The sequence below is a fragment of the Haematobia irritans genome, chromosome 5 (assembly GCF_050003625.1).
Source record: "Haematobia irritans isolate KBUSLIRL chromosome 5, ASM5000362v1, whole genome shotgun sequence".
Classification (NCBI taxonomy): Eukaryota; Metazoa; Arthropoda; class Insecta; order Diptera; family Muscidae; genus Haematobia; species Haematobia irritans.
In genome coordinates, this window is record NC_134401.1 from 100,865,950 (window position 1) to 100,893,621 (window position 27,672).

Genomic DNA, 27,672 nt, shown 5'->3' on the forward strand with positions numbered 1-27,672 from the left:
AACCCTATACATGCAAGGATTTTTCGATGTCACAGAGATAATAGCGACAAAGAGGATACAGGAGATACAGTTTTTTTTTTTCAACTTATCTCTATCGTATTGGCTAACTTATCAGACGTTATTAGATCGTGTTATCTGTTTTTAATGATATTCAAAAAAATTGATTATGGCGAGGGCCACACTTTGCACCCACTCACAGGTGAAATGAATGAAAGTGAAATCTGTTTACCTTCATTCAGTGTGAGAACGCTCCCATTTGGTCTGTGAAATATTTTTGTTTACAAATTTGCTGGTTTTTCTTATCCATAGCCATTTCGTGATTAACAATAGTAGCTTATTTGGCGGTTTAATAAATTGTTTTTTATCAACTACTGTTCTGGGATGTCCCAGTTACTAAATAGGAGAGTACAATGTGATTGAGATAATCGGTTTTTATGAGTATTGACATAAATCCGCACAGCCAAAACAAAAAAATTATACAGCCAACACCAATTCCCAAGTTTTACTCCTTATGCTTCCTGGAGGAATTTCATGCGATACGGTTGAAATTTGGAACGATACGGTTGAAATTTGGAACATCACGTTCCAAATTTCAACCTTATCGCATGAAATTCCTCCAGGAAGCATAAGGAGTATATGCCCTGTAGCAACCATGCAAATACCAATAGTTGCATGATTGCGGTCCATAAATATATATTGCCCCCATATCAGCCGATCCCCAGATTTGACTTCCTGAGACTGTTGGAGAAATAAATTTCAAGCGATTCCGTCGAAATTTGACACTTAATGTTAGTATACTATTCCCTCTAACAACAATGTAAAAATAGTTCCATCTTCTATCTATATACACAGAACAAAAATATCACGAAAATTTTTCCAATTAAAATTTTAGTTGAGTTGTAAAAAATATTCAATTAAAAACAAGTATATACGGCCGTAAGTTCGGCCAGGCCGAATCTTATGTACCCTCCACCATGGATTGCGTAGAAACTTCTACGAAAGACTGTCATCCACAATCGAAATACTTGGGTTATGGACCACTTTTGGCATGGTTGTTAAATATCATATACGATAACCACGTACCAAATTTCAAGCAGATCGGATGAATTTTGCTTCTCCAAAAGGCACCGGAGGTCAAAGCTGGGGATCGGTTTATATGGGAGCTATATATAATTATGGGCTGATAGGAACCAATTTCTGCATGGTTGTTGGATACCATATAATAACATCACGTACCAAATTTCAACCGAATGGAAAGAATTTTGCTTTTCCAAGGGGCTCTGGAGGTCAAATCTGGGGATCGGTTTATATGGGGCCTATATATAATTATGGACCGATTTCGACCAATTTTTGCATGGACACCACGTGCCAAATTTCAACTGAATCAGATGAATTTTGGTCTTCCAAGAGGGTCCGGAAGTCAAATCTGGTGATCGGTTTATATGGGGGCTATATATAATAATGGACCGATGTGGACCAATTTTTGCATGGTTGTTAGAGACCATATACTAACACCATGTACCAAATTTCAGCCGGTTCGGATGAAATTTGCTTCTCTTAGAGACCTCGCAAGCCAAATCGGGGGATCGGTTTATATGGGGGCTATATATAATTATGGACCGATGTGGACCAATTTTTGCATGGTTGTTAGAGACCATATACTAACACCATGTACCAAATTTCAGCCGGATCGGATGAAATTTGCTTCTCTTAGAGGCCTCGCAAGCCAAATCGGGGGATCGGTTTATATGGGGGCTATATATAATTATGGACTGATGTGGACCAATTTTTGCATGGTTGTTAGAGACCATATACTAACACCGTGTACCAAATTTCAGCTGCATCGGATGAAATTTGTTTCTCTTAGAGGCCTCGCAAGCCAAATCGGGGGATCTGTTTATATGGGGGCTATATATAATTATACACCGGTGTGGACCAATTTTTGCATGGTTGTTAGAGACCATATACTAACACCATGTACCAAATTTCAGCCGGATCGGATGAAATTTGCTTCTCTTAGAGGCCTCGCAAGCCAAATCGGGGGATCGGTTTATATGGGGGCTATATATAATTATGGACCGATGTGGACCAATTTTTACATGGTTGTTAGAGACCATATACTAACACTATGTACCAAATTTCAGCCTGATCGGATGAAATTTGCTTCTCTTAGAGGACTCGCAAGCCAAATCGGGGGATCGGTTTATATGGGGGCTATATATAATTATGCACCGATGTGGACCAATTTTTGCATGGTTGTTAGAGACCATATACTAACACCGTGTACCAAATTTCAGCCGGATCGGATAAAATTTGCTTCTTTTAGAGGCCTCGCAAGCCAAATTTGGGGGTCCGTTTATATGGGGGCTATACGTAAAAGTGGACCGATATGGCCCATTTTCAATACCATCCGACCTACATCAATAACAACTTCTTGTGCCAAGTTTCAAGTCGATAGCTTGTTTCGTTCGGAAGTTAGCGTGATTTCAACAGACGGACGGACGGACGGACGGACGGACGGACGGACGGACGGACGGACGGACGGACGGACGGACATGCTCAAATCGACTCAGAATTTCACCACGACCCAGAATATATATACTTTATGGGGTCTTAGAGTAATATTTCGATGTGTTACAAACGGAATGACAAAGTTAATATACCCCCCATCCTATGGTGGAGGGTATAAAAAATTAAATTAAAAAACAAAATTTTAATTGAAGCAAAAATCAATCACAACAAGTATATACGGCCGTAAGTTCGGCCAGGCCGAAGCTTATGTACCCTCCATCATGGATTGCGTAGAAACTTCTTCTAAACACTGCCATCCACAATCGAATTACTTAGTTGCGGTAACGCTTGCCGATCTTAAAACCTCCTAACACCATCTTTTAAATTGTATGTAAGTCCATACGTGGTATATATTAAATCAAAAAAGATCGATCCAATACGTATATAATTCAGTTTGACAAAGTATACATAAAATTTTGACAAAATTTTCTGCAGAAATAAAATTTTAACAAAATTTTCTATAGAAATAAAATTTTCACAAAATTTTCTATAGAAATAAAATTTTCACAAAATTTTCTATAGAAATAAAAATTTGGACAAAATTTTCTATAGAAAGAAAATTTTGACAAAAATTTCTACAGAAATAAAATTTTAACAAAATTTTCTATAGAAATAAACTTTTGACAAAATTTTCAATTTTGGTATGGTTGTTAGCGACCATATACTAACACCACGTTCCTAATTTGAACCGGATCGGATGTATTTTGCTCCTCCAAAAGGCTCCGGAGGTCAAATCTGGACAGCGTTTTATATGGGGCTATATATAATTATGGACCGATGTGGACCAATTCTGGCACGGTTGTTAAAAATCATATACTAACACCATGTTCCAAATTACAACCGGATTGGATGAAATTTGCTTCTCTTGGAGACTTCGCAAGCCAAATCTGGGGATCAGTTTATATGGGGGCTATATATAATTATGAACCGATGTGGACCAATTTTTGCATGGTTGTTAGATACCATATACCAATATCATGTACCAAATTTCAGGCGGATCGGATGAAATTTGCTTCTCTTTGAGGCTCCGCAACCCAAATCTGGGGATCGGTTTATATGGGCGCTATATATAATTATGGACCGATGTGGACCAATTTTTGCACGGTTGTTAGAGACCATATACCAATACCATGTACCAAATTTCAGCCGGATCGGATGCAATTTGCTTCGCTTTGAGGCTTTGCAAGCCAAATCTGGAGATCGGTTTATATGGGGTCTATATATAATTATGGACCGATGTGGACCAATTTTTGTATGGTTGTTAGAGACCATATACCAACATCATGTACCAAATTTCAGCCGGATCGGATGAAATTTGCTTCTCTTTGAGGCGCCGCAAGCCAATTCTGGGGATCGGTTTATATGGGGGCGATGTATAATTATGGACCGATGTGGACCAATTTTTGCATGATTGTTAGAGACCATATACCAACACCATGTACCAAATTTCAGCTGGATCGGATGAAATATGCTTCTCTTAGAGGCTCCACAAGCCAAATCTGGGGATCGGTTTATATGGGGGCTATATATAATTAAGGACCGATATGGACCAATTTTTGCATGGTTGTTAGAGGCCATATACCAACATCATGTACCAAATTTCAGCCGGATCGGATGAAATTTTCTTCTTTTTGAGGCTCCGCAAGCCAAATCAGGGGATCGGTTTATATGGGGGCTATATATAATTATGGACCGATGTGGACCAATTTTTGCATGGTTGTTAGAGACCATATACCAACACCATGTACCAAATTTCAGCCGGATCGGATGAAATATGCTTCTGTTAGAGGCTCCACAAGCCAAATCTGAGGGTCCCTTTATATGGGGGCTATACGTAAAAGTGGACCGATATGGCCCATTTTCAATACCTACATCGATAGCAACTACTTGTGCCAAGTTTCAAGTCGATAGCTTGTTTCGTTCGGAAGTTAGCGTGATTTCAACAGACGGACGGACGGACGGACGGACATGTTTAGATCGACTCAGAATTTCACCACGACCCAGAATATATATACTTTATGGGGTCTTAGAGCAATATTTCGATGTGTTACAAACGGAATGACAAAGTTAATATACCCCCATGGAGGGTATAAAAATTAGTTATATCAATTATTGTTTAAATGGATCAATTTTTTAATTAACTTTGATGATTGATGTCATCATTTCTGTGATTGAAGACATTTCAATAAAAACTTAATTGCATCAATTAATTTCGGGAATTAAAAAAAAATTATTGTGTGTATAGAAAAAATCCGAGTTATGTTTTTTTTTGAAACGGAAACGGCTGAATCGATTTACTTGAAATTTAGAGGGTAATCAAGTGGTGGATATAGGGTACCTCATTTGTGGTATTTGGTCGGGGGGGGGCCTACCCTTGCTCGGCTTTTCGAATTTTGACCAAAGTTCTCCGATCTACTTGACATATACAGAGGACGTGGGTGACGTTTTGATATTAATATGGGGTACCTGATTGTCTAATGTTTGAACAGTGGGGAATCTCCCCCTTGCCATCTTTTTTGAAAATTTAACCAAAAATGTCTGGTTTGCTATAAATTTTCAGGAAAGCTTGAAGGTTTCGTCTAGACTAAGATCAGCTACTTTATTTGGCGATATTTAGCCGGGGGGTCATTTTAAGTACAGTGAAGAAAAAAAAACTAAACTTCTCCGATTTACTTGATATTTAAAGTATACTGGGGGGTTATGTAATTAATATGGGGTACGTGACTTTTTATTATTTAGATGAGTTGAACTAAAGTTCTCCGATTTACTTGAAATTTTCCAGGAAAATTAAGGTGACGTCTAAGCAAAGAAAACGAAATTTTCCCCAATTTTGCAAGAACACATCTTGCAAAAAATGTTGATCAAATTTTCTAAAGAAATAAAATTTTGACAAAATTTTCTAGAAATAAAATTTTACCACATTTTCTATAGAAATAAAATTTGGACAAAATTTTATATAGAAATAAAATTTTGGCAAAATTTTCTATAGAAATAAAATTTGGACAAAATTTTCTAAAGAAATAAAATTTTGACAAAATTGTCTATAGAAATAAAATTTTGACCACATTTTCTATAAAAATAAAATTTTGAAAAATTTTTCTATAGAAATAAAATTTTGACAAAATTTTCGATAGAAATAAAATTTTGACAATTTTTTCTATAGAAATAAAATTTTGACAAAAATGTCTATAGAAATAAAATTTTGATAAAATATTCTATAGAAATACAATTTTGACAAAATTTTCTATAGAAATACAATTTTGACAAAATTTTCTATAGAATTGAAATTTTAACAAAATTTCTATAAAAATAAAATTTTGATAAAATCTTTTATAAATTCAATATCGTAGCAAAAAAAGCGTCGCCAAATGTTCTTTTTGTCACCGGAAGTGGTGCAAAACTGAAGCGATGAATTTAACATGGGCTTGTCATAGGACGGATGTCCACCATTTCAACAGCCGTTGCACTGAATTTACATCACTTCTTAAGTTGTGATGCGAATCCAGTGTTTTGGATGTGAATCAAGAAATTTTGTGATATTTTGACGAATAAATAATTTTTAAATTTTTTTTTGATTTTATAATGCATTATAACGTTTGTCCGGAACGTTTGACATCAAATTAAAAATTGACATCTCCTTGATCTAGCGCTTGGTGTCCGTCCGTCCATATATTTGTTGTTCACAGGGTTCCGGTCGCAAATGTTAACCGATTTTGATGAAATTTGTTATTTTTTGGGCACAAGGGCGAACGCTATGAAAAATCGGATCAAATTTAGATATAGCTCCCATATATCGCCCGATTTCGAAAATAGGGTCACGTTGCACTTTTTTACTTACCGATCGTCGCCAAATTTGGCACAAAGTAATCTTTTGCATCATCCTTTAAGTCTGAAAAATTTTGTCGAAATCGGTTCAGATTTAGATATAGCTCCCATGTATATGTATTGCCGGATTTTCCCAAATTTGGTCAAAGAACCCTTATTTATCAACCGATTGTACTCAAATTTTGCTAAATGTAATCTCCTATATCACTAACTGTATGTGCAAAATTTTATCGAAATCGGTTCAGATTTAGCTATAGCTCCCATATATATGTATGGCCCGATTTTCCCAAATTTGGCCATAAAAACCTTCAAGATCAACCGATCTTACTAAAATTTAGCAGAAGGTAACCTTATGTGGTATCAACTAAAACTGAAAAATATAGTCCAAATCGCTTGAGATTTAGACATAGCTCCCATATATATGTAACGTCTGATTTTCAAAAATTTACCCCTAATAAAGTTTTTCAGCGGTGTATTTTCCCGCCTCAGTAATGCTGGTGAAATTTCTGAGTGTTTGGAAGCTTCTCTAAGTGGTCTCACTGTAATTTAGAACTCCATTCGGACTCGGCTTTAAAAAGGAGGTCCCTTGTTATTGAGGTTATCATAGAATAGAACAGCACTCAGTGATAAGAGAGAAGTTCACCACTGTGGTATCACAATGGACTGATATATCGGGCTGCCACTATACTTAACCTAATTCGGTAGGTGTAAAACCAAGTATAGCGTTTCTGTTCAGATTGTGATAAAATTACAATAAACATGTACTCCTTAATTTTCATAAATAAGGAAATGCGGTTCAACTCCAAAAACTTATGTTTACTAATTCACTGGGGGTGGTTTAGGGTATGATCATAGACCAAGGAAGGTATAGACATCTCAAGTGAATTCACAGCGCTGTAGTTTGTCTGCACACCGTAGATGGCTCTTTTTCGTCTGCAATTGAGTTATTTTTTAATTTGGCTTTAATTAGTTTTCTTTCCTTTATTCTCTCGTTGAAACACCAAATATTGTTAAAGTTTATAAAATACTATTCATCCACACCTTTTTTGTAATGCAAATTGACTAATTTATACGGTTATTCTCGTTTTCCAAAAATAAATTGAGTCACTTGACTGCGCAATTGAGTGGAGTGACTGCGCACTGCAAATAAACAAAACCATGGTGAATTATCAAGGTATGTCTCTATTTTAATTGGTCTATGGTATGATATAGTCGGCCCCGCCCGACTTTCTGCTTTACTCACTTGTTTTTTTTTTTTTTTTTTTTTGGAAAATTTAATTTTAGTAGATTTCGAGCCCAATATTAAGGAGGTGTTAGACTGTGGAATAAAAAGTAAAAACAATCCTTAACATATTCACCAGTCAGATTTTTTTTTTTCAAATTTTACATATTTTTTGAATAACGCCTTGATTTGAAATTTTAAATCTGTAGATTTTTACTGTCATTATTTAAATGATTGCGAGTAGTAAAATCTGGAAATTGTACTTTCAGTTTCAAGCAATTTTCATGAGCAGTGCGCCTGCTATACACTGAAAGAAAAATTTTATTTTCTGCGGAACGAATTTTAGACAAGCAAAGTTTCCTTTTGACACACATTTTTTGAGACAATCGTTGAATCGCTTTTCAAAAATTCGGATTATTTGCTTTAAACGAAAATTCTTTATACGAAAGGGGATTTTTTTGCGTATTTTGTGTATTTTAATAACCTGCACAACAAGAATTAATTCTTATAATTACAGTACAGGCATTTAGTGTCCAACAATAACATCCTTATATTATACAATTTAAAATAAAATAATTTGAACATAAAAAAACAGAAATGAAATTAACTACAACAATTGTTTGTTTGAGTAAAAAAAAATAAAAATGACAAATAAAGTGTATAAATAAATTTAAAAAAAATTAAAAATATAAATTAAAGTAATAAATTAAATGAGTGAAAAATTAATTAATTAATTAATATCAAAAAAAAAAATAATATATAAATAGAAAAATGAAGATAGATAACAACTATTAAAAAATATAAATGAAACTGATTTTAATTTACTATATTTATTGTACATTTCAATAATGATCAAATAAACGTTTTTTAAATTGCATTGTGTTGCTTGTCAGTTGAATGTCATGAGGTAATATATTCCAGAGGCGTACTGCATTTATGTAGAAATGCCAATCTGAAACATGACTTTGACACCGAATTGGAACAATAATGTTTCCTCTGTTAGACCTAGCAAACCGTATCCTATCATATAAATAAAATGGTTCGTGTGAATAAATTATCCGATGGAGAAACAACATAAGCCTAAAATCAAGCAAACCGTCAAGATCCATCCCATATAAAAGCCTGCGGAACTGAGATACATGATCAAATCGGTCGGTGATACGGTCAAAATTTGGTCAAGGCAAAACGCGTGTAAATCGGTGAAATCCTTTATTTAAAAAATCAAATTAAATTTCTTTTCCAAGTTCAATTAGTATAAAATTCAGGAAAAATATTCAGTTAGGCTTTCGCTTTTCCAAATCCAAATTGCCGGGCCTCACGCTTGACACCTGCCATCAGATTTTGTACAGCCACCTTGTCCACCTTCTTCGCCGCAGAAAGCCAGTTTGCCTTGAACTGCTGCTCGTCCTTAGCAATTTTTTTGGTCTTCTTTTGGGTTCCGCTTGACAATGGCCCAGTATTTCTCAATTGGGCGGAGCTCTGGCGTGTTGGGAGGGTTCTTGTCCTTGGGAACCACTGCACGTTGTTGGCGGCGTACCACTCCATGGCCTTTTTACCGTAATGGCAAGATGCCAAATCCGGCCAAAACAGTACGGATCAACCGTGTTTCTTCAGGAAAGACAGCAGACGTTTATTCAAACACTCTTTCACGTAAATTTCTTGGTTGACAGTCCCGGAAGCTATGAAAATGCTGATTTTCAAGCCACAGGTACAGGTGACTTGCCAAACCAGATATTTCTTTGCGAACTTTGACAGTTTTATGTGCTTGAAAATATCTGCTACCTTTCCCCTTCCTTTTGCCGTATAAAACTCCTGTCCCGGAAGCTGCTTGTAGTCGGCTTTGACGTAGGTTTCGTCGTCCATTACCACGCAGTCAAACTTCGCCAGCATTTTCGTGTACAGCCTCCGGGATCGCGCTTTGGCCATCGTATTGTGTTTATCATCGCCATTTGGAGTCACTACCTTCTTGTAAGTCGATAGTCCGGCTCGCTTTTTGGCTCGATGCACGGTTGTAGACGATACACCCAGCTTATTTGCGGCATCTCGGAGAGAGAGGTTAGGGTTTCGATTGAAACTACAGGCAACTCTCTTTGTCGTCTCAGCGGCTTCCGGTTTTCGATTTCCCCCCGATCCAGACTTCCTGGCTGTCGATAAACGTTCCCCAAACACTTTAATTACATTTGTAACTGTTGATTTGGCAAATTTTAGCGATTTTGCCAGCTTTGCGTGCGAGTAGCTCGGATTTTCGCGATGCGCGAGCAAAATTTTGATACGCTGCTCTTCTTGCTTGGACGGCATTTTAACAACTGAAGAGTGAATTCCAAAATCAAAATAGGAGCAACATTCTACACACACACCCCTTCAAAATAAGGGGTGTTCAGGTTTTTTAAATGCAAAATTGAAAGAAATACGTCAAGTTTATATTGACCAAATTTTGACCGTATCACCCTTTAAATAGAAAAAAGAATAGGGCCAAGTGTGGATCCCTGAGGAACTCCTTTTCGTAAACGTACAGGCTCAGATATCCCATTACGTGTGTATACAGACTGCACTCAAAAAAAATTGAACTCTCTATTTCACTAAAGCCAATTTAACTTTATTTTAGTTCATGGAATTATTATGTTTGGAGAAAGTTTCCTTTACACTAATAATTTTTTGTTTACGTTAGTTAAATTAACTAAAACCGAAGATAAAAATGAACTCAAATGAAGCATAATGATTAACTAAATTCGTACCTTCCACAAAATAGTTCAGAATTTCTTTAAATTTGTAAATTTTACCAAAAATGCGTCCATCATGAACTTCGTATGTCACTAAAGACATTCTTGCAATTTTGAACTCCAAGTTTTTCCTTCAAACAACAAAATTTTCTTTAACAAGTGAAAAAACTTAGTTATGTCTAATAAATTTTCTTGAATTTGTCGAAAAATATTTACTTATTTTTATGACATCGGCGTGATGCCAACGTTTAGTTAAAATTTTCTACAAATATTCAAAATTTTCTAAAATTAACCGAAACTTTTCTTCCTGGTGGGTTCACTGTTTTTTCAGTGTGCGTTCTTTCACTCAGATAGGAAAGACTAACAGAGCTAGGAGAAAAATTAAAAAATTTGCGTAACTTGAAGCACAGCAATGAATGATCGACAGTGTCAAATGCCTTCGAATGATCCAATAGAACAAGAAAGCTAACCTTACCAAGATCAGTTTCTATTCTAAGATCTTCACAGACATCAGCTAGCGCACTAATACAACAATAACCAGGACGAAACCCCGATTGACTTGATGAAAGAAGTGATTTAACGTTCAAGAAATCAGATATCTGTACACACGGATGAAAAAGACTGTTTTTCATATGTTTGGCTATAAACATTATATGTTTGGAACACAAATTTTTAAACACAATATTTTTGAGTGCAAGCATATAAAGTTCATAAACTAGCATAACATGTTTGGGACATATATGTTAATATGTTAGAACATATTATGTTTGGGACATAAAATGTTTGTAAATATAATATGCTTGGATGCAAACATATATTAATTTAGAAATAGCCTATAAACATATATGTGTTTAGTAGCTTGGAGCGCTATTTAACAGGGAGCGATATTGAATTAAGTTGGTGGTTGTTGCTTGTTATTACAAAATTAACATTTTATTTTTCCTTGGGCAATTGATCAGCTACTTCTTTGATCCTTACAAACTGTGTGGTCCGCTGTTCGAATCCCCGTCCGGCAAAAGGTAAAATTAAAATAAAAAAAATCATAAAATTGAATAATTTCTTCTACAATGTTTGTATTACAGAAAAAGGTGCTAAGAACTAAAAAATCTCGTGGAAGTGAGAAAGATGTCGGCGAATATACAATTGGGCAGAAACAAAATTTTGAGCATGTTAGCACCTATATTACCTGTTTATTTTCATAATTCATTATGATTGTAAATATATAAATAAATAAATAAAATTTTGAGCACAATATTGTTTGGGAGAATTTTTTTAAGCATATAATATTTTTGGGTGCAAAATGCTTCCAAACATAACATATTGTTTTTTGGAAGACAACATTATTGAATTTGGATGCAAAAATACAAAATGTTTGGAACTTAGACTACCCAAACATATATTGTTTAGACCAATATGCTTTCAAACATATTATATATTGGAAGAGATCAAACATATAAATGTTTGGGCAATACCCAAAAATATGTATGCTTGAAGCAAAATATGTTTGGGAGTATATGTTACAGAAGCGATTTTTTGTGAGCGTGCATGTACTATATTTTCAAATACCTTCGAAAGAAATGGAAGTAGTGATATGGGACGATATTCAGAGTTGTTCTTTGGGATGGGGATGACTTTAGCATGTCTCCAAGGCCTCGGGAAGGAAGTAGTAGTCAAAATTGTATTAAAAATAAAAGTGACAAATGGTAATAATAGAGGAAGAATAATTCTGACAAACTTAGGATCTAGGCCATCATATCCAATTGAGTTCGACTTAACCTTGGCAAAGGCGAGTAAAACATCAGATTGAGTAATGCATCGAAACTCAAAGACATCCCCGCTATCAAAGCATGGCAAAGCGTTAGGACCGGTGTAAAAATCAGAGTCCACTGTAGCCCGTGGCAGATCCGTAAAAATTTGACTTAATGAATTGGCATCCAAGTGACAATCCCTCCCGCTAGTTCTGCCAACACCAATATCACGAATTGTCTTCCACTTCTCCTTAGCTCCTAAAACCGCGTTAAAACGATTAGAGTAATACTCTATCTTAGCACTACTAATCAACGAATTCACGTGTCTCCTAGCCGCTCGAAACTCGTCCCTTAGCGTCTCCATTTTAAAACGCTTCCACCTCGAATAAATAAGATCCCGTTCAAGAATAGCTTCCTTAATCGCAGTACTAAACCAAGGTCTTGTTCTTGTCGTGGTTCTCCTGATCCTCACCGGAATACATAAATCGTACAAATCCCTTATATTGTCCCGCAAAAATGACACTTGATCGTCTACCCCTTCCAATCGATATATGTTACTCCAGTCGATTTGATCGAATTGACTTTGTAGAACATCATAATTCAACCTACTGTAATCCCTGTATGAAGTTATATGTTCACTATGCAACATTGGTACATTGTAAGTGAGGAAGATTAAGTCACGTTTGGAAAAAGAGGCGACAGGAAGCTGTTCATATAGAAGAACATCTGATATGTCATTGATAAAAAAACAAATCCAATAAAAAAACAAATCCAAAAGGGGAACATCGTTTGTCTAAAAGTTCATTCCGGAGCAAAATATTTTTTATTTGGTGTACCGTCAAGAAGAGAAATCGGTCTATATCGATGCCTTACCAAATGGACCGGTAAAAATAAATGCGATACGGATTTTTGAGGGTCTACAATACTAGTATATTTACATTTTCGAGCAAATCGGATAAAAACTACGGTTTCTAGAAGCCCAAGGAGTTAAATCGGGAGATCGGTTTATGGTGTGTGTGTCGAACCATGTTTTGGCTCGTTGACCTTTTTTGGTTGACCTTTTTGTGGTCAGCCGGATTCTAGAAGTTCTAGAAATAAATTCGGGAGGTAGGTCTATATGGGGGCTATACCAAAACATGGACCAATACTCACCATTTTCAACACACCTCTTAATGGTCCTCAAATACCTCTAGAATTCCAATTTCAGACAAATTGGGTAAAAAACTACTAATTCTAGAAGCCCAAGAAATATAGTCTAAGATCTATCTTAACGACAAGTGAGACGAAAATCAATGCGAACGAAAACGTAACGTTACCACTAACGTTATGACTACCGTTCGTTCGCAATTGCTTTCGTTCGGATATCAGAAATAGGCTGTTAGGGAAATAGAACATAGCAAACAGTTACTGCTTTCCACTTTTATATTATATTTTGCTGTTTTAACAGAATTTTCTGATGTATCCTCTATCAAATTTCTTTGAGATTAGTAACCTAATTATTAAAGTCTAAAAATGGCATTGTATAAAAATGTAAAACTTTATTAATTTCCCTTCGAACATAATAATCACATTCAGCATTGATACAAATAATTAATTAGTGAACTGCCAATAAAGCATTCCATGCATTTACATTTCTAGGATGCAACAATATTGCCTTTTGTATTAATTTCAATGATCGAGTTTTATCGATGGGCTCCAAAGCTTTGCTTGCTACCAATAATGTTTGAGAATCGTCCATAGCGTTGCTTCTGAAATGGCAAAATAATTTATGTATGTGTAAACTTAAAATATTATAAAATCCTTTTTAAAATGTTTATTTACTTCTTTGTTTTATTCGAGTGTACCAAAGATATAGCACTCAATGCTATTTGACTTGTTGCGCTATGATATTGACGATTACCACCATAATTATCCAAAAGAAAATTGGCTAGGACCTTACGTAATTGTGAACAATTGGGAAATACATGTACACGTGTCATCAAATAGGATAAGGCCTTGCGAGGTTGTTTCTGTGGAATAAAAAAAAAACATAGTATTGGTTTACGTTCAAGATTTCACAATAAGTTGTAACACAAACTTACATTCGCCACATAATATTGGGCTGTTAAATAGGCAATATCCGCAACATGCTTTTCCGAATTTTCTCGTTTCTTTAACTCGGATAATATAGTTTCGGATAATTGATTGTCCTGATGTAATATGCCCAGAGCACAGGCAGAAAATAAAGCTTGAATGGGTGAATCCTTTAGAAGAATACTAAAAGATAAAAATTTTAGTATAATTCCAAAATATGTTAGGGGAAAACCTAAAAATTACCATTGATACAATATTGTCTTTGTATCCGCTTCGCCCTGAAACGCATAGACCATTGAAGCCATTGCCACTAGGATTCTTGAAGCCTTATCATCCTCTATACCAGCCACAGTATTCAATACGGACTTATAAACCGAATACGATTCCTGATGTTGTCCAGCTTTATAATATGCCAAAGCTAATCCAATCATGGGTTTAAACGATGCATGGGCAATTTTGTTAAAGGCCGATATAGCTTGATTGGGTTCATCCAACCGTAAATGGGTATAACCTAAATTTGTATACATTAAATCGCGTTCATTGCCACTGGACTTTTCCACAGCTTTACTATAGGCTTTTGTGGCCAACCTATAAAGTCTATGATGATAACACAAGAAACCCAAAAATGACCATGCACAGGATGGTGCTTCATTTTCCTCGTTTATGGTATACCAATTGATTGCATCGAAGGCTACAACATCAGCATACATGGATTCTATGGCATGTTTGTAATGAGGCAATTTACATTTCTCCTTGTCCGATAAAATATGACATATCCAATGGGCATAACCCAAAGACGATTCCGGATGATAGTCAAATTGTTGACAATGGCGGAATAAATCAACAGCTTCTTCCTCTACGTTGATGCACTCAGCGATCATGGCTTGGCCAATCCAAGCATTGCCATACACAGGTGACGATTGTTGAGCTCTTTGGAAAGCTTGATTGGCAATCTTAATTTCATTTAATTTCAAATATAAAACCCCTAAGTTGGTCCAAGTGGTATAGGACTTGCGTTCCAAGTTCAAGGCTTGAATAAAACAATGCTGGGCCATAGGTAAATTGTTTCGAACTAGCAAAAAAAATCTTCTTTAAAAGTCTTCCAAAATATATAGAGCAAATTGCTTACTGTTATGCATATGTATAACGCCAAATAAATTCCAGTTTTGCCATCTATTTGGATCTTCCTTAATAGCCATTTGACATGCTTTGATGGCCATATCCAAATGAGATTCAGCCTCTTCAATTAAGATATTTGCACAATAGTAGGAACATAGAGCTAGCTCATACCACAAGAAGGTATTTTGTTTTATCTTCAGGGCACATGTATAAAATCTATATGAATGAGACTACAAGTGTTTCAAAAAATAAACTATGTAAAAATGTACCTTCATACCTCAAAGCTAATGCCAGCAAGTCCTTGCGTGTTAAGAACGCTATATCTGTTTCTCTTTTAGCCAGCTTTCCAGAAACATCTAAATTTGCTAATGTTTCTGGCATTTGAGCAGTAGCAACAAATACATTTGCAGTTAAACGCCACAACCATATCATATTCAAATTTTCTGGATTCAAAAAACATCTTTGGAGGGGGGAACAAAATTATTATTTCATTTTTTTTTTTTCAATCAAACCTCACACCTATTACCTCTGTAACATATTGACAGCCATTTGAAAATGATCTTTAGCTCGTCCATAACGATGTTCTTGAATTAGATAATTTGCCAAACCAATATGAGCTTCAGCTTTGCCCTTTAGAGCTGGCAAATAATCTTCATGGTCCTTCAGTAAATTTTCGAAATCTTCTATGGCATCCGAATACATTCGTATAGTGGTTTTCATTACTGCTATTTGCAATTTGGCATACAAATTTTTTGGTTCCATTTCTAAAATTTTCTCAAAAACTCTTATAGCCGAATTATATGATCCCCTAAAAGCATAAGCATCGCCCAACGATTCCCAATATATCATGCAGCTTACATCTTGTTTGATGGCATTGCGGAAAAACTGTATCGCCTAAGAAATAAACAAAATGGAGTATTCAATAGGTTTTCGAATTTACCCCATAGGAAATTTCAAATTATTATGTTAATTTGAAAAAGATCAATTCTGACCCCTATACACGACTCTTTGCGAAAGTGCCAGCCAGCCTATAATTTTTTTATTTTTGATCACGAAACAAGTCAGAAACTCCTTCGATCGGATTTTAATCGATGGTCCGGCAGTACTAAATACTTTAGTTTTTTTTAACTTTAACCTTCCTAAAACCATAGATCCGGACACCGTCGTTGTTGTCAAAATTTTTTTCTATAAAAAATTTTGTCAAAATTTTTTCTATAAAAAATTTTGTCCCCCGATCGGACTTCAATCGATGGTCGTCCGGCAGTACTAAATACTTTAGTTTTTTTTTTAACTTTAGCCTTCCTAACACCATAGATCCGGACACAACGTCGTTGTCAAAATTTTGTTTTGTTTGTCAAAATTTTTTTCTTTAGAAAATTTTGTCAGAAATTTTTTTCCAAACTTTTCTATAGAAAATGTTGTCAAAATATTTCCATAGAAAACTTTGTCAACATTTTTTCTATAGAAAATTTTATCAAAATCTTTATTCTATAGAAAACTTTCTTTTTTTGTTTCTATAGAAAATTTTGTCAACATTTTTCCTATAGAAAATTTTGCCAATTTTTTTATAGAAAATTTTGTCAAAATTTTTTTCTATAGAAAATTTTGTCAAAATTATTTTCTATAAAAAGTTGTAATCAATTAGAACATTTTTTTGTATAGAAAATTGTGTCAACATTTTTTCTATAGAATTTTTTCCACAGAAAATTTTGTATCAAATTGTTTCTATAGAAAATTTTGTCAAAATTTTTTTCTATAGAAAATTTTGTCAAAATTTTTGTTTTTCTATAGAAAATTTTGTCAAAAGTTTTGTTTTCTATAGAAAATCAAAAATCAAAAATTGTTTCTATAGAAAATTTTGTCAAATTTTTTTTTCTACAGAAAAAAAACCTTGCCAAAATTGTTTCTATAGAAAATTTTGTCAAAATTTTTTTTCTATAGAAAACTATCAATTTTTTTTCTATAGAAAATTTTGTCAAATTTTTTTTCTATAGAAAATTTTGTCAATTTTTTTTTATAGAAAATTTTGTCAAATTTTTTCTCTATAGAAAATTTTGTCAGAATTTTTTTCTATAGAAAATTTTGTCAAATTTTTTTCTAAAGAAAATTTTTGTTAAATTTTTTTTTTCAGAAAATTTTATCAAAATTTTTGTCTATAGAAAATTTTGTCAAAATTTTTGTCTATAGAAAATTTTGTCAACATTTTTTTTTATACAAAATCTTGTCAAAAATTGTTTCTATAGAAAATTTTGTCAAAAATTGTCAAAAATTGAAACAATTTTTGATTTTTGATTTTCTATAGAAAAAAAATTTTGACAACATTTTCTATAGAAAAGTTTTGACAAAAAAAAATTGACAAAATTTTCTATAGAAAAAAATTCTGACAAAATTTTCTATAGAGAAAAAATTTGACAAAATTTTCTATAGAAAAAAAAATGATAAAGTTTTCTATAGAAAAAACTTTTGACAAAATTTTCTATAGAAACAATTTTGGGAAATTTTTTTTTTTCTATAAAAAAAATTTTACAAAATTTTCTAAAGAAACAATTTTTGATTTTTGATTTTCTATAGAAAAAAAAATTTTGACAAAATTTTCTATAGAGAAAAAATTTTACAAAATTTTCTATAAAAAAAATTGACAAAATTTTCTATAGAAACAATTTTGGCAAAGTTTTTTTTTCTATAGAAAAAAAGTTTTGCCAAAATTGTTTCTATAGAACATTTGTTGTTTGTCAAAACTTTTCTATAGAAAATGTTGTCAAAATTTGTTTCTATAGAAAATTTTGCCAAAATTTTTTCCTATAGAAAATTTTGTCAATTTTTTTTATAGAAAATTTTGTCAAAATTTTTTTCTATAGAAAATTTTGTCAATTTTTTTTATAGAAAATTTTGTCAAAATTTTTGTCTATAGAAAATTTTGTCAAAATTTTTTTCTATAGAAAATTTTGTCAAAATTATTTTCTATAAAAAGTTGTAATCAATTAGAACATTTTTTTTCTATAGAAAATTGTGTCAACATTTTTTTCTATAGAATTTTTTCCACAGAAAATTTTGTATCAAATTGTTTCTATAGAAAATTTTGTCAAAATTTTTGTTTTCTATAGAAAATCAAAAATTGTTTCTATAGAAAATTTTGTCAAATTTTTTTTCTATAGAAAAAAAAACTTTGCCAAAATTGTTTCTATAGAAAATTTTGTCAAAATTTTTTTCTATAGAAAACTATCAATTTTTTCTATAGAAAATTTTGTCAATTTTTTTTATAGAAAATTTTGTCAAATTTTTTCTCTATAGAAAATTTTGTCAGAATTTTTTTCTATAGAAAATTTTGTCAAATTTTTTTCTAAAGAAAATTTTTGTTAAAATTTTTTTCTTCAGAAAATTTTGTCAAAATTTTTGTCTATAAAAAATTTTGTCAACATTTTTTTCTATACAAAATTTTGTAAAAAATTGTTTCTATAGAAAATTTTGTCAATTTTTTTTTCTATAGAAAATTTTGTCAAATTTTTTTTCTATAACAAATCAAAAATCAAAAATTGTGTCTATAGAAAATTTTGTCAAATTTTTTTTCTATAGAAAAAAAAAATTGCCAAAATTGTTTCTATAGAAAATTTTGCCAAACATTTTTTAAAATTTTTTTCTTCAGAAAATTTTGTCAAAATTTTTGTCTAAGAAAATTTTGGTAAAATTTTTGTCTATAGAAAATTTTGTCAAAATTTTTTTCTATAGAAAATTTTTTAAAAAATTGTTTCTATAGAAAATTTTGTCAAAATTTTTTTCTATAGAAAAATTTGTCAAAATTTTATTTTCTATAGAAAATCAAAAATTGTTTCTATAGAAAATTTTGTCAAATTTTTTTTCTATAGAAAAAAAAATGCCAAAATTGTTTCTATAGAAAATTTTGTCAAAATTTTTTTCTATAGAACTTTATCAATTGTTTTTCTATAGAAAATTTTGTCAAAATTTTTTTCTATAGAAAATTTTGTCAATTTTTTTTATAGAAAATTTTGTCAAATTTTTTCTCTATAGAAAATTTTGTTAGAATTTTTTTCTATAGGAAATTTTGTCAAATTTTTTTGTCAAAACTTTTCTATAGAAAATTTTGTCAAAATTTTTTTTTCTATAGAAAATCAAAAATCAAAAATTGTTTCTTTAGAAAATTTTTTCAATTTTTTTTTATAGAAAAAAAATTTCCCAAAATTGTTTCTATAGAAAATTTTGTCAAAAGTTTTTTCTATAGAAAACTTTATCATTTTTTTCTATAGAAAACATTTTTTTCTATACAAAATTTTGTAAAAAATTGTTTTTATAGAAAATTTTGTCAATTTTTTTTCTATAGAAAATTTTGTCAATTTTTTTTCTATAACAAATCAAAAATCAAAAATTGTTTCTATAGAAAATTTTGTCAAATTTTTTTTCTATAGAAAAAAAATTGCCAAAATTTTTTCTATAGAAAATTTTGTCAAACATTTTTTAAAATTTTTTTCTTCAGAAAATTTTGTCAAAATTTTTGTCTATAGAAAATTTTGGTAAAATTTTTGTCTATAGAAAATTTTGTCAAAATTGTTTTATATAGAAAATTTTGTAAAATATTGTTTCTATAGAAAATTTTGTCAAAATTTTTTTCTATAGAAAAATTTGTCAAAATTTTATTTTCTATAGAAAATCAAAAATCAAAAATTGTTTCTATAGAAAATTTTGTCAAATTTTTTTTCTATAAAAAAAAATTGCCAAAATTGTTTCTATAGAAAATTTTGTCAAAACTTTTCTATAGAAAATTTTGTCAAAATTTTTTTTTTCTATAGAAAATCAAAAATCAAAAATTGTTTCTTTAGAAAATTGTCAATTTTTTTTTATAGAAAAAAAATTTCCCAAAATTGTTTCTATAGAGAATTTTGTCAAAAGTTTTTTCTATAGAAAACTTTATCATTTTTTTCTATAGAAAAATTTGTCAAATTTTTTCTCTATAGAAAATTTTGTCAAATTTTTTCTCTATAGAAAATTTTGTCAGATTTTTTTTCTATAGAAAATTTTGTCAATTTTTTTTTGTCAAAACTTTTCTATAGAAAATTTTGTCAAATTTTTTCTCTATAGAAAATTTTGTCAAAATTTTTTCTAAAGAAAACTTTTGTTAAAATTTTTTTCTTCCGAAAATTTTGTCAAAATTTTTGTCTATAGAAAAGTTTGTCAAAATTTTTTTCTATAGAACATTTTGTCAAATTTTTTTTCTGTAGAAAATTTTGTCAAAATTTTTTTCTATAGCTAATTTTGTCAACATTTTTTTTTTTGTCAAAACTTTTCTATAGAAAATTTTGTCAACATTTTTTTTCTATAGAAAATTTCGTCAAAATTTTTTTTAGAAAATTTTGACGTGTCTCACGTAGAGAAACTTAGAAACACTCAGAAATGTAACAAGTATTTCTGAAAAAAGATACGTTTCGGTAGAAACTGTGGTTAAGCCTAGAACCCTTTTTGTGGAAATACACGATGGCTCCTTACCTTTTTATCCTCTAATTTTTTTTATCAAATAATTTCCAAACTTACCTCATCACAGTTCTTCACATTTAGATAGTGTAAACCCAATTTATAGTGGATGTGCTTAAATTTCGATGGTGTTTTAACGCGTTTCAAGGTATTCAAAAGTAACGCTACATTCAATTCCTGAAAATACAATGATTTCATAAAAATCATAAATCTCACATTAGAAACTCATCAATAGACAAACCTCTTCACCTAATTGTTGATAAATAGCCGATAGATTTTCTACAGCATACTCATTCAAAGGATTTAATGTAACACATTTCTCAAAACATTTACGAGAACGCACCAAGTCATTTGTGGCCAAATATATTCTACCCAAATGATAAAAACATTCAGAACTATATGGTCGAAGGCGGGTAGCTTTCAAAATACACATTAAAGCTGTACTGTAGTCTTGTAATTGATAGTAATAGTTGCCCCTAATAACAAGCGCTGGAAAAGTTTCTAAATCTTCCCAAGTGGAGGACAAGAATTGTATAGCTTCATCAGGAGAATCATAACTACGAAAAGAGGCGTTAGTAGAATATCAGGATTTGAATATTTTTATGGAACTTACTAAAGAAATTCAGCTTTACACAAGTCACTCATTTGCAAACTATTGAGTTTACGGGCGTCACTTAATTTGAAGTAGCACCTAGACATAAATAGACAGGTTGAAGTTATGTTAAACCAGGGTTCTTTGAAATAATTACCAATGAAATAAATTCCAATGAAAATAAACCCTCAAAATAACAGGTTGGCTGATAAGTCCCCGGTCTGACATATAGATGGCGTCGCTAGTATTAAATGCATATTATTTTTATATAGTACCAACCTTCAAATGATTCGTGTCAAAATTTGACGTCTGTAAGTCAATTAGTTTGTGAGGTAGAGCGTCTTTTGTGAAGCAACTTTTGTTATTGTGAAAAAAATGGAAAAAAGGAATTTCGTGTTTTGATAAAATACTGTTTTCTGAAGGGAATAAATTCTGTGGAAGCAAAAACTTGGCTTGATAATGAGTTTCCGGACTCTGCCCCAGGGAAATCAACAATAATTGATTTGTATGCAAAATTCAAGCGTGGTGAAATGAGCACGGGTGAACGCAGTGGACGCCCGAAAGAGGTGGTTACCGACGAAAACATCAAAAAAATCCACAAAATGATTTTGAATGACCGTAAAATGAAGTTGATCGAGATAGCAGAGGCCTTAAAGATATCAAAGGAACGTGTTGGTCATATCATTCATCAATATTTGGATATGCGGAAGCTCTGTGCAAAATGGGTGCCGCGCGAGCTCACATTTGACCAAAAACAACAACGTGTTGATTATTCTGAGCGGTGTTTGCAGCTGTTAACTCGTAATACATCCGAGTTTTTCCGTCGATATGTGACAATGGATGAAACATGGTTCCATCACTAAACTCCTGAGTCCAATCGACAGTCGGCTGAGTGGACAGCGACCGGTGAACCGTCTCCGAAGCGTGGAAAGACTCAAAAGTCCGCTGACAAAGTAATGGCCTCTGCTTTTTGGGATGCGCATGGAATAATTTTTATTGATTATCTTGAGAAGGGAAAAACCAACAGTGACTATTATATTGCGTTATTTGAGCGTTTGAAGGTCGAAATCGCGGCAAAACGGCCCATACGAAGAAGAAAAAAGTGTTGTTCCACCAAGACAACGCACCGTGCCACAAGTCATTGAGAACGATGGCAAAAATTTATGAATTGGGCTTCGAATTGCTTCCCCACCCACCATATTCTCCAGATCTGGCCCCCAGCGACTTTTTCTTGTTCTCAGACATCAAAAGGATGTTCGCAGGGAAAAAATTTGGCTGCAATGAAGAGGTGATCGCCGAAACTGAGGCCTATTTTGAGGCAAAACCGAAGGATTACTATCAAAATGGTATCAAAAAATTGGAAGGTCGTTATAATCGTTATATCGCTCTTGAAGTGAATTATGTTGAATAATAAAAACCAATTTTGACAAAAAATGTGTTTTTCTTTGTTAGACCGGGGACTTATCAGCCAACCTGTTAGGTCGACATTAAACCAAAGTATTTAAAATAAATAGTAGAAAAATTAAATAAATTCCAAAAACAATTACGAGTGTAGTCCAATAAGTTTTGTGGTTGCCACAGTTGGTAAAATTTTACGCAAAATGGCACATATTGTGCTGTTTGGTAGATTGGAAGAATTTTTAATGTTTTCGTAGATTTTGCAAAATTTTTCTCTATAACTAAAAGGCAATTCATAAATCGAAAAAAAAATTCTAAAGAAATAAAGCTTTGACAAAATTTTCTATAGATATAAAATTTTGACAAAATTTTCTATAGAAATAAAATGTTGACAAAATTTTCTATAGAAATAAAAATTTGACAAAATTGTCTATACAAATAAAATTTTGACAAAATTGTCTATACAAATAAAATTTTGACAAAATTTTCTATGCAAATAAAATTTTGACAAAATTTTCTATGCAAATAAAATTTGGCAAAATTTTCTATAGAAATAAAATTTTGACAAAATTTTCTATAGAAATAAAATGTTGACAAAATTTTCTATAGAAATAAAATTTTGACAATTTTCTTATAGAAATAAAATTTTGACAAAATTTTCTAAATAAAATTTTGACAACATTTTCTAAAGAAATAAACTGTTGACAAAATTTTCTATAGAAATAAAATTTTGACAGAATTTTCTATAGAAATAAAATGTTGACAAAATTGTCTATAGAAATAAAATTTTGACAAAATTTTCTATAGAAATAAAATTTTGACAAATTTTCCTATAGAAATAAAATTATGACAAAATTTTCTATAGAAATAAAATTTTGACAAAATTTTCTATAGAAATAAAATTTTGACAAAATTTTCTATAGAAGTAAAATTTTGACAAAATTTTCTATAGAAATAAAATTTTGACAACATTTTCTATACAAATAAAATTTTTACAAAATTTTCTATAGAAATCAAATGTTTACAAAATTGTCTATAGAAATAAAATTTTGACAAAATTTTCAATAGAAATAAAATTTTGACAAATTTTCCTATAGAAATAAAATTATGACAAAATTATCAATAGAAATAAAATTTTGACAAATTTTCCTATAAGGTGGGTATTAAGATCGAGTTTAGCCGCTAAAATCGTCATTTTTTCACGATTACTTTTCTTTAATAATCCATTTTAAGGAATATAAACTTTGTGAAAATTTGTATAATATGTATAATTTTATGACGTTTTTTACTCATTTAGTTTTCACTTTAGTGAAAATTAGCGGATAAACTCGAACTTAATACCAACCTATAGAAATAAAATTTTGACAAAATCTTTTATAGAAATAAAATTTTGACAATATTTTCTATAGAAACAAAATGTTGACAACATTTTCTAAAGAAATAAAATTTTGACATTTTCTACAAATATAATTAAAATTTTGAAAAATAAGATTTGTTTGTTTGGTAGTTTTTTGGTGCAATTTACTTCAAATTTTGATAGATGGTGGGAGAACAATGCGCCGACAGCATTCTCACATCCACTTAATTTTTTGGATTAAGTGGATCGCACGGCGGTCCGGCAATGCGATACCCGAGTTAAAGTGTTTCACTAAAAACTTATGTTTGACCAAGTTGAAGTTTGTTAATCCAATTTTTAACAGCAACCACCGAGGAAGAATACTCAGAAACCAAACGCTTTTTGTACCCAGTGACCAAATCCGCCTCTGTCTCAGCTGTCTCACGCAACCATCAGCGGTTTGTCAATACGGAATCGTGGATTTTCTGCGCTTTCTAATGCATATAGTTGATATTGAGCACATGGACGTTACCTATCAAAACCCAACATGGGATCTGCTTTCGACTCCTTAAACAATTTTTTGAAGATAGCCACCGAAAAGCACCGTACACACCACACAAAAGCAGTTTAATACTGCTGCGTGATTTACCTTCTTAAAAATATCGAATAAGCTATCTGTATTCCTCTTTTTCTCCCTTCTATAATCCTTAGACCCTGGTGCTTTCTTACGCGAGGCGTTAGGCTATACACTTATCGGAATACCCTCATATGTGGTACTTATTTCTTTGTTAATTTTTGACAAATCGTGGGTAAAAACTATTCCAAAATATTGTAAAAAAGTTGGACCTTTCCACTTTTTTCTCTACATTGCTCGATTATGTGAGATTCATTCCATTGGTAGTTATTTCATAGAGCCATAAATCATGATGTTATAAAAACTAACCTTGCTAAAGCTCTTACAACTTCTTCAGACTTTTCCAGGGCATTTAAAATATCAACGGCAACTTTTAACTTCTCCGGATCATCTCCATAAGACATGCAAATTGCATACTCCATACTAGTTTTATCACTCAACTGCTGCCACAACGAATCAGCCAAGCCATAGGCTTCCAAGTGCATTTCAGTGCGAGCTAACTTATGAATAGCAATAGAGTAATTGGGTTGTATCGCCAGAGCTTTGTACAAACAATCACGTGCAGCTACATATTGCTCGAGTTTATATTTATCAATTGCTTGAATTAATAAAACCAGACCAGATTGAGGATTTAATACTGAAAGTTGTGATGCATAAACTTCAATGGGTTGCTTAAGCTTTTCCAAAATACTATTATTTTCGGTATCGTAATTTTCGCAATAAATTTTACAAATCCATTCGTAAGCATAAATATCATCAGGATAAAAATCAACTAGTTTGCAGGCATATTCCAAGCATTCGGACAAGCTCTTTTGTTTGTACAAAAGCTTTAGATAACGCTTGTAAGCTGAGAGATATACATCTATGGTATTATCATTGATTAGCTCTTCCAGACATAATTTATACTAGAAATAAATTTGAAGGTACCATAGAGATAATTTTTGTGTTATACATAAAAACATTTTGCATACTTACCACATCTTCACTATCTGCTTCAACTTGCAAGTCTTGCTGTATTAATATTCTACCATAATATCGCAAAAGAACAGATTTATGAGTTTCGAACTCTGGATTTTTTAAGAGGCTCTTGAAAATATTGAAGCATTTAGGAGCGATTTTAGCATGCGATGTGGATACATTATAAAGCTTTTCGAAATAATCCAATTGCTTATCCCTAAAAAGATAAATATTTAGTCGGTAAAAGGACGTTATTCAAGTCAGTACGCCCTTTGACAAAAAACCCCATTTTATTCGCAAGGGCAAATTTAGGCCCTATTTTTCTGAATTTTTCTTTCTATCACCAATTAGCAGAATTTTTCTAAGTTCCTCTCTTTGGGCCGTTAGAGTCATAATTTTAAATATATGAAAACTCTTCCTATTGGATTCCAAGACAAGAATCCTTTCTACATTAGCTCTTGAACTTCTACGTCTTGAATACTTGGAAAAGTTACCTGATGCTTAATACTTCTCAATTTAAACCAACGCCACTTATATTTCCAATTAAATTCATCATCACTACTTACGGAACCAGCTGTATCAACTGTTCATAGATTTTGGGTAATTCATCATATGGTGCACAATTCGCCAAACCTTGAAGAGCAACAGTTGGTGGTTGTGGTGATGAGTATTCCACAGCTTTGCGTAAATATTTTGCAGCCTCTTGTTTATTGGAGTTTTGATATGAAGCTCCCATTAATATATGACCCATATAATGTTTGGGATCAATATTTAGAACATCCTGAAAGCCAATAGGCAAAATATTGTATATGAAATCAAATCTATTCCCAAAGTTCATACTTCACATTTTTTAATGGCTTCGTCGTATGTACCCGCTTTAATAGCTTCTCGTATTTCCTTTAATAAATTTTTTATTTCCTTTGAAGCCATAATTTAATATAGATGTTTACAAGAAGGCAATAATTGATGATGTTGAATTCTCCGGCAGAAAAGTGGACCAGCTGTTCGAAATGTATTCACAATAGACATCATAAAACCATAGACCAAGGAAGGTATAGACATCTCAAGTCAATTCACAGTGCTGTAGTTTGTCTGCACACCGTAGATGGCTCTTTTGCGTTTGCAATTGAGTGATTTTTTAATTTGGCTTTAATTTGTTTTCTTTCCTTTGTTCTTTTGATGAAACACCAAATATTCTAAAAGCATATAAAATTCTATACATCCACACCTTTTTTGTAATGCAAATTGACTGATTTGTACGGTAATTCTCGTTTTCCAAAAAGAAATTGAGTCACTTGACTGCGCAATTGAGTGGAATGACTGCGCACTGCAAATAAACAAAACCATGGTGAATTATCAAGGTATGTCTCTATATTTTCTTGGTCTATGATAAAACCATAGACCAGACCAAGGAAGGTATAGACATCTCAAGTGAATTCACCATGGTTTTGTTTATTTGCAGAGCGCAGTCATTCCACTCAATTGCGCAGTCAAGTGACTCAATTTCTTTTTGGAAAACGAGAATTACCGTACAAATCAGCCAATTTGCATTACAAAAAAGGTGTGAATGGATAAAATTTTATAAGCTTTTACAATATTTTGTGTTTCATCAAGAGAACAAAGGAAAGAAAACAAAAATAAAGCCAAATTAAAAAATCACTCAATTGCAGACGAAAAAGAGCCCTCTACGGTGTGCAGACAAACTACAGCTCTGTGAATTCATTTGAGATGTCTTATATTTAATTGGTCTATGTAAGAAGCATAGACCAAGGAAGGTATAGACATCTCAAGTCAATTCACAGTGCTGTAGTTTGTCTGCACACCGTAGATGGCTCTTTTGCGTCTGCAATTGAGTGATTTTTTAATTTGGCTTTAATTTGTTTTCTTTCCTTTGTTCTTTTGATGAAACACCAAATATTCTAAAAGCATATAAAATTCTATACATCCACACCTTTTTTGTAATGCAAATTGACTGATTTGTACGGTAATTCTCGTT

At 32.0% G+C, this 27,672-nt stretch overlaps 1 protein-coding gene and 1 long non-coding RNA gene across 3 annotated transcripts; one reads left to right on the plus strand and one right to left on the minus strand.

Moving 5' to 3' along the window:
• The first annotated feature begins 11,290 nt into the window (after positions 1 to 11,290).
• Positions 11,291 to 11,592, plus strand: LOC142238752 (uncharacterized). Its single transcript, XR_012722808.1, has 2 exons — positions 11,291 to 11,357; positions 11,421 to 11,592. It is a non-coding gene; the product is annotated as an uncharacterized LOC142238752 (long non-coding RNA).
• A 2,007-nt stretch (positions 11,593 to 13,599) lies between these two features.
• Positions 13,600 to 26,673, minus strand: LOC142238485 (tetratricopeptide repeat protein 37). Of its 2 annotated transcripts, none has more exons than XM_075310141.1 (14): positions 26,517 to 26,673; positions 26,243 to 26,457; positions 25,698 to 25,893; positions 25,029 to 25,624; positions 21,373 to 21,450; positions 21,001 to 21,316; positions 20,820 to 20,936; positions 15,805 to 16,172; positions 15,556 to 15,738; positions 15,289 to 15,494; positions 14,403 to 15,231; positions 14,168 to 14,342; positions 13,908 to 14,095; positions 13,600 to 13,834 (listed from the first exon to the last, which is right to left on the minus strand). In XM_075310141.1, exons 1-14 carry the CDS (start codon positions 26,604 to 26,606, stop codon positions 13,681 to 13,683), a joined length of 3,711 nt encoding a protein of 1,236 aa, XP_075166256.1. In that variant the 5' UTR covers positions 26,607 to 26,673; the 3' UTR covers positions 13,600 to 13,680. The 2 variants fall into 2 exon arrangements, with proteins under 2 accessions (XP_075166256.1, XP_075166255.1); XM_075310140.1 differs by having other exon boundaries at positions 25,695 to 25,893.
• Between the last annotated feature and the right edge of the window lie 999 nt (positions 26,674 to 27,672).